The sequence below is a fragment of the Primulina huaijiensis genome, chromosome 14 (genome assembly GCF_012295235.1).
Source record: "Primulina huaijiensis isolate GDHJ02 chromosome 14, ASM1229523v2, whole genome shotgun sequence".
In the NCBI taxonomy this organism is placed as follows: Eukaryota; Viridiplantae; Streptophyta; class Magnoliopsida; order Lamiales; family Gesneriaceae; genus Primulina; species Primulina huaijiensis.
In genome coordinates, this window is record NC_133319.1 from 18540642 (window position 1) to 18551886 (window position 11245).

The window sequence follows — 11245 nt, forward strand, 5'->3', positions numbered from 1 at the left end:
AAAAAAAAAAAAAAAAAAAAAAATTGTAATATTATAACATAAGGGCAAAGTTGGGAAAAGAAATTTGGTGTCTCATTTTGTCTCTATTAGGTTGAAACTTAATATATAACTAGTTACTCTGCACATNATGATGAGAGATCGAGATTAGAGTGGAGACTACGGACTTTGACCTTACTGTAGATAGGATTCAGCACTTGACATTTAGTTGTTGAACCTTAGTTTGAGTTTGATGTTTGTTGTACAAGACCTGTACTTTTATACAGATATGTATATTAGATTGAATTCCATTACGTTCCGCACTATATTTTTTTAAAAAAAAAAATGTAGACCCAGATTAATTACATTGATCCAATTGTCCCAATGACGATTAAGAAGATGATTAGCGTCCGGGTCCCCACAATTACTGAGGGATTAAAGTGAAATTTGACAAATTATCGAAAGACTAAAGTGCTATTTGAATTGATGAAATTAAAAAAAAAAAATAAAAAAATGGTTTGTTGAAATTTTTTTAAAAAAAAGAAAAAAAATTGTAGTATTGATATAACATAAGGGCAAAGTTGAGAAAAGAAAATTGGTGTCTCATTTTGTTTTGAAATTTAAAAAAAAAAAAAAAAAAAAAAATTGTAATATTATAACATAAGGGCAAAGTTGGGAAAAGAAATTTGGTGTCTCATTTTGTCTCTATTAGGTTGAAACTTAATATATAACTAGTTACTCTGCACATGCGATGCGTGTGTACAATCTTTTTTATTATTATCGATGGACTAAAGTGAAATTTTAAAAATTATGGAGAGATTAAATTGATATTTGAATTGTTGAAAAAAAAATAAAAATGTGTGTTGAAATTAAAACAAAAAAACAAAAAAAAGTGTAATATTATTATTATATAAGGATAAAATTGAAAAAAATTAAATTGATGTCCTCTCTAAGTAGTAATTATGGTGTCTTCACATTTAATATAACAGTATTATATAGATATATATTACAGACCATAAGCCCACCAATTTACACCACCTCGTCGCATCAGTTCACCGGGTAAAAGTTGAAATTTTCAATTTCTATGTGATTTTAGGGTTTTTTTCCTTTTAAATTTTGTTATGATTTTGATTTTCTCTGTTAATGTTCTTGTGTTAAGACTTTACCCTGCTTGCTTCTTGCTTTCTGCAATTTATTGGGTAAAAATTTGCTGTGTGTGTTCACCGACGCTGTAGGAGCAGAGCTGGAAATGGTCATGTTATGAGCAATTTTGCTCAAATTGCGATTTTGCCGCCGGGTCTCCCTTGTACCATTTTATTAAATTCTTAGGTCGATGCATCATAGGGTTTGCATTTTTTCAATCAGTAACTGAGTTCTACTTTTTGTTAAAAAATTATGTCTCAGGTTGACTGTTGAAATAATGGAGGAAAACATTCAAATCGAAAGCAATGTAGGTAAGAAACCAAGAATGGCTGAAACAGACGACACCGGTGAAGACATCATTAGTAAATTGCCTGAGAGTATTATCAGTCGAATTCTATCCCTCCTGCCCACAAAGCAGGTGCTTCAAACTTGTGTTCTATCCAAGGAATGGGAATACAAATGGGCTTCTATTTACAATATAGACATCATCGATGCAGAGGGATTTTCGCGTAGGACGACTAGGAAGAAGAGTGTTGTTAACTTTGTGGACAGGATTTTCATTCTTTCTCGGGCTTCGACCTTAAAAAGATTTCGGNCTTTTATACTTGTCGTATCCCTTACCGGGAGTGTGGGATGTCGTCTTAACATCCTCCCAGGATTTATAACAAGTTTTTTGAAAAATTTATTTTTATTATTTATAATAACATTATATTATATAGTAAATATATAAACAATAAATAAATAAACAATAAAATAAATATTATTACTTTTGTTACCTTTTTCTTCTGTTTTGGAGCTTGGAAAAATATGGAGGACTTTTAGAGCTTCGTGCTGATAACGTGTTGTGAAAAAGTAAAAATTTACGGTAAAAAGTAAAAATCTCAAACTCTTAAAATTATCACACTACACACTTTATAATATTTTTCTCTCAACTCAATTGTGATTTTCTTCACAAATGAGAGATCTATTTATAGAAAATTTTTACAAATAATCCAAAACTAAATTACATCATTATCTTCATCATCACACACAAAGTTCAATATTCAACACCTAATGTTACCTAATTTTCAACATTCAAATATTCAATACACACATTTTAAATATTATTTTTCAACAGAAATGTTATTTTGTGTTGGAAACTTATATAACATTTCCATTGTTGATGAAGAACCAGCTGGCTTGTTATCAACAAGACTAAGGGTCTGGTTTAGAATTTGAGATTTATGTTTTGTCAATAACTTGAATCTGATTTGTATCTGTAGAACTTTCCTCTTTAATCGTTAATTTACGTGGCAGCCAGCTCTAGTTTCTTGATTCAATGAAATATGAAATTTTTTGAAATCTTGTTTTCATTCAATATTGCATTTCTTTATCTATGATAGGGCATCATAGCCCAATCAAAACAAGGGCATCCACTTCCTGAATTTAATATGCTGAAACGACTAGAAATTTGTTCACAATGCGACAGTGGAGCATTTCTGGAGTTTCTTCGTTTGACGCCATCTATTGAATGGATCAAATTAAGTATGGTAAGTTTATACTGCCTTACTACTTCTTGAGAAAATGTTAGCGTAGATCCAGCCTCTGCAATGGGCAACTGTTGTTCTGTTTATGTAAATTCATAGCCAAATTGATTTTTCATGTATACTTTTTAAGATATGACCCTCCTCCCGATTGTTTTTTTTATAGAACTCTTGTCAAAGTTTATTATTTCCTTCTGCAGTTGCCATGGACTGACTATGATTATGACTTAGTGGAATCGATGCCATCTTGCATTGTGTCTCACGTTAAGGAAGTTGAGTTTGATGGGTTTAATGGGGAGCAGGCACATGTTCATCTGGCGGATTTTTTGTTGAAAAATGCCGCAGAGCTGAAGAAAATAGTCGGGCTCTCGAGGAGGAGATCTGAAGAGAGTGAAGTTGAAAGTCTGTTTTGGGCAAGACTGAAGAGGGCGTTTGCGAATGGTGATCTTGAGGTGGATTCTTCGGTGAAAAATATGGCCGATTTTGAAAGTTTGTTTGGATGAAAGACAATGTGAAAATTGTGCAACTAATTGAGTTTAAATCCACCGCATATTTTGAAATTTTGCGGAGAATATTATAGATGTAGTTGGATGATTTCAGTTCCCAAAAAAATCTGAAACTCTTAAATTTGATTTTTTAAAACTTAAACTACAACAAGCTTACGGGGATGTTTTGGTTTTAAAGGGCATTCGATATATTAATAATTTCTTTCAGATTATTAATTTTTTTTGTTCTCCATTTAGGTTAATTTGATAAATTAGTAATTTCGATAAACAAATAAGATAATAATTTTTCAGAAAATTCTTAATATGAATATATCGTTCCGTATATTATATATATGATTCAGTGTATTATATACATAAACACAGTGCCGACTAATTTCAAACTAAATTGTAATTGGATAAACTATCGATTTTTATTATATGATTTCAAATTGATTTTATGGTTTTTTTGTTTGCGTATATCAAAATATAGTTGTTAATCAAGCCAACTAATTCTTCATAACAAAATAAGTATATTTGATCATGCATTATAGAACAGGTACTTTGCAAGCCAACTTTTAGTTCGGACTTTATTGACTATTTGTCACTATTGATTTTTATTTTATAATATTTTATATTTTATTCAAAACTGACATTCACTTTATCAGTGTACTCATTCAAACTACATAGATAAAAATCTTGAATAAATTATAGTATAATAATATGAAGTAGAACAGATGATGGCTATCGTGAAATACATCTTAGTTATTGTATAACAATTTTCTAGTCGATTAAACCTTCTAAAGAAAGGATAAAGGTTGTCGAGTTAGAGATTGGCATCTGTGAGTTATGTACCACGTTCCATTGATAGGACGTGTAGATATTCAAACATAAAGACGAATGTTCGTATGATGATTTCTTTGAGACCTAGTTATTCTAATAAGGTTTAGTTAACATGAAATTAAATATTTATTAGCAAAAACATAGGAAAATAGTTCAAAATAGACTTTGGGCTTATAAAATTTTAATCAAGACACGAAAAACTCATACAACAATTTGATATATAAATAACTAAAACCAGGATATCAACGATTTAAATCCACCCAAATGGGTGTCGGCAAGACACATTAATAATAAAAATCATTCAACCAAGTAATAAAGCCAACAAGGTTCGATAAAACATAAATAAATCCAAACAACGATACAAGACTCTCAAAACATAATACAAATACTCGGAGCATCTTCCCAATAAATATATAACGACTCCATGATACACATAAATATTTGGGAGGCTTGACAACACGACCCAACCTCAACCAATGGATTCTCCACCTGGTGCTACAAAACCACTTGGATGACCCACCACGATACCCCAAAGCAGTCACAACGGCCCTATGAGGTAACAGTTAAATAACAACAATAATAAATATAAATCATGCATAACATATTTATGAAATGAAATATGGAATGCATCTAATTGGGCTCAATACAAATGGTATAACATGAGTCAATAAACCCAGAACAATGCCAGAGCTAACACACAAGGGAGCCTCATCTTCATGCAGCTATACCGCCTCAGTCTAGGTATATCATATTGTGCTAAAACAAACACCCATGACTCAACATCCATACCGTTATCAACGCTACAATAGGAATGACACAACGAAACAAAACCAGATGACACAATCCCAATTGTCATCCCGAAGGGTTGCACTAAAAGGTAGGACGCTCAATCAAATCTACGGTCTCCAGTGTATAAATAAAGGCCTATAAGCCACACTATGATCCCAAGATAAATAACAAGTTCCGAATACAACGGACACCAATATACGGTTAACAATAACAACAAGGCTCAAGATTTATGTCATAAATGTCATGCCTAATTCAAAATGCCTTATAATATGTCAAACAATGAACATATAAATAACGAGACATTTAATATCACATTACTCGTAAAATATCATAATATGCATAAAACATAATTTTTTTGTTATCGTCATATGTTACCAAACTGTAACATATATATAACAACTCAATAACGGTATAAATGATCAACTTAAATTCCTCGGCCTATAATGATACAAATATTCTGCAAGACGAATAAATTCATAATCTGTCAAAATAACTTAATAATCAAATAAATTCCTAAAATCTTTGAAGTTGAATGATTGACTAGAATGAAGTATTCTCTTCAGTGGTAAAAGACGACTCAGTTCCTAAAATTCTTGCAATTGTTTATCATTTTGACTTAGAACTTGAGAAACTAGATGTCAAAACAGTTTTTCTGCGTGTTGAACGGGAAATATACATGTAAAAACCAGAAGGATTTGAGGTTCCAGGCAAAAAAACAATGTTTGTCTGTTGAAGAAATCTTTTTATGTCTTGAAACAGTTCCCTAGAAATTGGTACAAGTGGTTTGATGCTTTTATGCATGCAAATTATTACTCAAAGAGCAAGTATGATAGTTATGTTTACATGAAGAAACTCAAAGATGATCTATTTATCTATCCACTCTTATATGTTGATGATATTTTGATTTCTTGCAAAAAAAATATCAGAATTTGAAAAATTGAAGGCACAGTTAGGTACAAAGTTTGAGATGAAGGATTTGGGAGTTAAGAAGAAGATTTTTCGAATGAAGATCCATTGAGATAGAAAAGCATGCACACAGATTCTTTCACAAAATAATTACATTCAAAAGGTACTTGAACCTTTTGGCATGCAAGATGTGAATCCTATGGCAACTCCGATTAGAAGCTCTTTTTAAACTCCCAGAAATATTGTCACCCAACACCAAGGAAGAGGTGGAGCAAATATCTCGCAGTTGGGTACCTCATGTATTCCATGGTATGTAATAGATCGGATATTTCTCAAGTTGTCAGTGTTGTAAGCAAGTACATAGCGAAGCCTGGAAAAAGACATTGGCAGACAGTGAAATGGATTATACATTTCTTGAAAGGAACAATTTATGTCGGCTTAACTTATTGGAATTCTAAGAACAATAATGGAAGCATTGTTGGATTTTTCTGGAGATCTTTATAGAAGGAGATTGTTAACTGGTAATGTGTTCATACTATGTGGATGTACTATCAGTTGGAAAGCAACCTTGCAGAAAATTGTTGCTTTGTCAACCACCGAGGCAAAGTACATCGCAACAACAGAAGCTGTGAAAGAGGCTATTTGGCTTCATGGACTAGTAGGTGAGCTTGGTGTACCTCTAGCTAAGAAAATAACCTACTGTGACAGTCAAAGTGCAATTCATTTAATGAGAAGTCCTATGTAGCATAGAAGGACGAAACATATCGATATCAGAATGATCTTCATAAGAGATTTGGTTTCTCACAGAACAATCACAATGGAAAAAATAACTATAGTAGATAATCCAGCAGACATGATGATTAAGCCACTTTCACCCTCCAACTTCAAACACAACTTTGACTTGATTGAAGTATGTAGGAGATGAGAACCATGAATGAGAACAGCATGTCAAACACTATGGATATTATTAATTTATGCCAAGGTGAAGATTTGTTGACTAGTTGGCATATGTTAAATATGGTGGTTGATGGTCGGCAAAACCTAATAAATATGGTAGTTTTTTAGCTGAAGAATGTGGAGGATTTTAAACCATATTTTCATTTCTACTTTCCCTATAAATAGGTTTAACGCTTTGCCTTGAAGATCATCCCAAGTGAGAAACAAAATAAGCAATTGAGAAAGCTCAAAATTGAGAGTTTCTTTATATAGAGTTGGGATAAGAAAAATATCGAGTGAGTGAAAGTTCTTTTGTAAACTTTCTCCATGGTATAAATATTGCTGCTCTCTTTCACGTCGACTTAGGAAAACTGTCGAACCACGTAAATTTATAATGTTTCATTTTTCATTATTTGCTCGCATATATAATTTTCTAAAAGATGCATATGTTTCAATAAAACCATTAATTTTATTTGTGATTTTAAGGTGTCTTCACATAGATTTATTTTGTTTTGCTTTTATCTATTAAAATTACCTTCTTTTTTCTTACTTTCTGCATTTTTTTGGGGTGAAATTGCTATTTGTGTTCAACGATGCTCTAGGAGCAGAGCTGCATAAATGGGCATGTAATTAGGAACTGGGGTATCTCTATTAGAGAAAAAAGATCACAAATTTTGATGAGTAATTTTCCTTTAAAATGCGAATTTTGTGGAAGTCAATGCTCCAGCATTAACTGAGTTTGAAGCAGAGAACCGCCACATCAAGATTTCTGGAGCCAAGCTTTTGAAAATTTGGTTTCATGGTCATTTAACAGAAAATTTTGATGCAAGTGGATCATTAGTTTTTTCAGCAGTTGTTGTATTTGGAATTTCCTTCAATTCATGTTGAAATCTCAAGGTAGAGAATCTTATTAAAATTCACACAAAACAAAAATAAAATAAATTTTATTAAAAGATTAAAAATACAAAACAATTCGATCAGATCAAAGAAAAATTCATTTAAACATACATTCAATTCATGCAGGATCAAGTTGATCATGCATGTGTCTGCGAGATATTTAATCTTGTATGATCTAAGACCGACTTCATGTCGATCGTGTAACTTAAATGAATGTTCCGACAAATGTTATATATGAAAGGGGAAAAAAAAACTTTGTTTAGTTGTTTATAACAAAGAAAAAACAGATGTAACAAACAATGATATCGAGAAATTGGAATAAATAAAGTTGAATGAATTTTCTTTCAAGCTAAGACCCGAAGTAACGTTCAAACTCTGCCATATTTGCCATATTTTTTCTCGAAGAAGCAACCTCAAAATCACCATTCCTAAATGCCACCTTCAGTCTAGTCCAAAAATTCTTTTCAGCTTGATTCTCTTCACATTTCTTTCTCGACAACCCCGACATTTTCTTCAGCCCTCCGGCGTTTCTCAACAAAAAATCCGCCATATGAACATGTCGTTGCTCTCCCTTGAACCCATTAAACTGAACTTCTTTAAGATGTGACAAAATACAGGAAGGAATCAGCTCGACTAAAGCGTAATCGTAATCGTCCCACAACCACTGCAAAGGAAGCATAATAAACTTAACCAAGAGTTTTATCAGGTAAAAAAGATGAATGAACTGAGAACATGGAGGAGACTCATATTTAATCATTTTCACTGAAAGTTCTAATTTCATTTGCACTTAAATAAAGGGAACAACAAAGGCAAGGTGGATAGCAGGAAGGCATTGACAAGCTTACCACATTTAACCTTACGCGTTCAAGAGATGGCATTGAATGAAGAAACTCCAGAAAAGCTTCGCTGCTGCATGATGTAAAAATTTCTAGATGTTTCACCATATTCAATCTAGGGAGTGGAGACCCCTGTTTTGATTGGACGATCGCCTGTCACAGACAAAGAAATATTATTGTTGACGAGGATATAAAGTTCATTAAAATTCAGATTCCATTTAACCAAAAAACAGAGCTAGCTGCCACATGAGGTTACAAATATTAAAGTAACTGAGACAATACAAACCTCAAATTCTCCAACTGTCCCTTTCTTTGAAAATTGAAAACATATTTAGACCATCGGACAACCATATACGTGTGTGTGTTTGTTACACAGATAATAATCTCAGCAATAGTAAGCCAACTTGGTTTTTCATTAACTTAGGAAATGTTTCTCTCAAGTCCAAATGCAACCTTGAAGTCTCAAAATTCTCAAGTATTGATTCTACCTTTCTAACATCAAATGCCAAAGAGCATTGGAAGCAGGATATAGGCACCATATCAATTGGTTTTCATTTATTGGGTGAGAGAAACAATTTTACGAATAAAATCTGTTATCCATGTAATATAATGAGTGTAGCAAGATTAAGCAAACTGACCTCCACCATAGCACCTGATAGTTGAAGATGATTTAAGCCAGAGCATTTTTTCAATAAGAGCTGACCATTCAATCCATTTTTTCTAATTGCTTGAATATCCTGATAATATCCATGAAAATCAATTGATGCACAAAAGACAGAAGACGCACTTAGATCAAACTTCTCTAGACAACTGCCATGAAATTCAAACTTCCCAAGCTTGGCTCTGGAAATCTTGATCTGGAAACTATCTACTTCAGGAAGATCCGAGTTTTTTTGCACATAGAAATTAGTCAGGGATGGAGCATGGATTTCTACAAAAGTCACATTCAACCATCTACACCTCTCTAGTTTAAACGTTTCCAAGATCGGAAAATTAAACACCAGTTGGTTAGTATTGGGAGCATGTTCGTTTAGAATTTCAACTTGAGCAAGATAAAGAACTTTTAGGTTGGAAAACCAATTCTGGATTGGCCTGAAAGTGCAAGGCATTTGTAGCTTAAGGCTTGTCAATCTGGTGCAATAGAAAAGGCAACGGGGTACAACAACACCTTCATACTTATAAACTATTTCCAATTCTTCCACGTTCCTCATCAATGCAGAAGATATCCATGTTATCATGCGACGCGTGTCGTACTTCTGGTGGCAGAAAAGGCAAAATCTCCTTATATTCGAATTCCGAGAAAGAATGAAAATTCTGTTCACACAGTTAACAACACTTGTCTTCCTAGTCGATCTAAGCGAAAAACGGTCCACGTCATTTATGTATATATTGTAAATCCCAGTCCACTTGTACTCCCAATCCTTGGACAAAACACAAGTCCGCAGGGCATCCTTCGTGGGGAGGAGGGACAGAATTTGACTAATAATACTTTCCGGCATATTACTAATAAAATCTTGGCCGCCATCGTTGTCCGCAGCATCCACTCTAGGTTTCTTATCTCCATTGCTATCAATCTGAATGCTTTCGTCCATTATTTTAACAGCCAGCCTAGATATAATAGAAAATTTAGAACTCAGTTACCAATCAAAATAACACGGAAACGAGATCAAAATCCCAACATGCACAGGCCCAAGAATCCAAAAAAAAAATGGTCCACGCACGGCGGCACAATCCATCCTGGACAAATACGCATATTTTTAGCAAAATTACTCATAAAAATTCATAAAGATATTTTTTTCTCAAAAAGAGGCAACCAACACGCCCAGTTCTGTATTCTGAACCTAGAGCATCGTTGAATAAAGATATCAATTTCTTCCCAAGGCATAAAGCGGATAAAATTCAACAAATAATCCATAACAGAAGAACTTGAAGATGTAAAACAAAAAACACAAAAACAAAAACGAAAACAAAATCAACAAGCGAAGGTTTTTCAAACTTTTACCCGGCGAACTAACGTAGAATAACAGCAGTCAGAGCCCTAATTGCTTGCTATATTCCTCGTTCTTCAAATCTGGTATTGTAAAACAGTGTGACTCTTAAGAAATATGGCTTAACTGCGATACATACATTGTTTGGACATGTGTCCGAGAGAATGAACTGACGTAGAATAGCATCAGAAACGGCGTGGCATTTTTTATTTTGGTTTTTCTTTTTTAAATTTTCTTTTGCTAATTGAGTAATGAGTAGTAAATATATTTATTATTAAATTATATCATCAATATTTTTATTTTTAAATTTATTATTGTTCGAAATAAACTAAGTATTTTTTATTTAACGGGGATAAAATTATTATATGAATTAATTATAAATATGAACTAATTATTTTAATAAATTTAATCTAGGTTTAATTAATTATTTATTTAAATTAAATTAATTTTGTTGTTATTGAAATGTAAGAGTTTCTTATATATATTTGTATTTTAATTAATTATTTTTGGAATTAAATAACTGTTAAAAACAAAATAATAGAAAATATTCATTTTTGCAATGAATTTAGAGTTGAAGATATGTTTTCTATTATTTTATATTTTCTGTAAGAGTTGAGTTATTTTGAAGTCAATTTTACACTAAAATAGAGCAATATGTTGAAAACGACTTTTTTCTCTGTTTTTAAATGCAATCTAATTCCAGCCGAGGGATTTAATTAATAATTAATTTTTTATAAATTTTATTTAATATCCTTTTTAAAACTATTTTCATTTGTACGATATGTTGGAAAAATTCACATTAAATATGTGAATCTTAATTGGAACAACAATATATGATTTGATTTTACATACATAGAAGTGTTATTTAAAGAGTTACTCGTATTTTTCGGTTTCATTATGAACTTAAATCATAATTTTAAAATTTG

The 11245-nt window shown here is 32.2% G+C and overlaps 2 protein-coding genes across 2 annotated transcripts; one reads left to right on the top strand and one right to left on the bottom strand.

Moving 5' to 3' along the window:
- The first annotated feature begins 2260 nt into the window (after positions 1-2260).
- On the top strand, positions 2261-3263 carry LOC140957647 (uncharacterized). The gene is made up of 2 exons (XM_073414981.1): positions 2261-2648; positions 2843-3263. Exons 1-2 carry the CDS (start codon positions 2550-2552, stop codon positions 3143-3145), a joined length of 402 nt encoding a protein of 133 aa, XP_073271082.1. The 5' UTR covers positions 2261-2549; the 3' UTR covers positions 3146-3263.
- Positions 3264-7719: 4456 nt separating this feature from the next.
- LOC140958100 (F-box/LRR-repeat protein At4g14103-like) lies at positions 7720-10465 on the bottom strand. Its single transcript, XM_073415495.1, has 4 exons — positions 10334-10465; positions 8970-9939; positions 8341-8484; positions 7720-8159 (listed from the first exon to the last, which is right to left on the bottom strand). Exons 2-4 carry the CDS (start codon positions 9921-9923, stop codon positions 7845-7847), a joined length of 1413 nt encoding a protein of 470 aa, XP_073271596.1. The 5' UTR covers positions 9924-9939; positions 10334-10465; the 3' UTR covers positions 7720-7844.
- Positions 10466-11245: the final 780 nt, after the last annotated feature.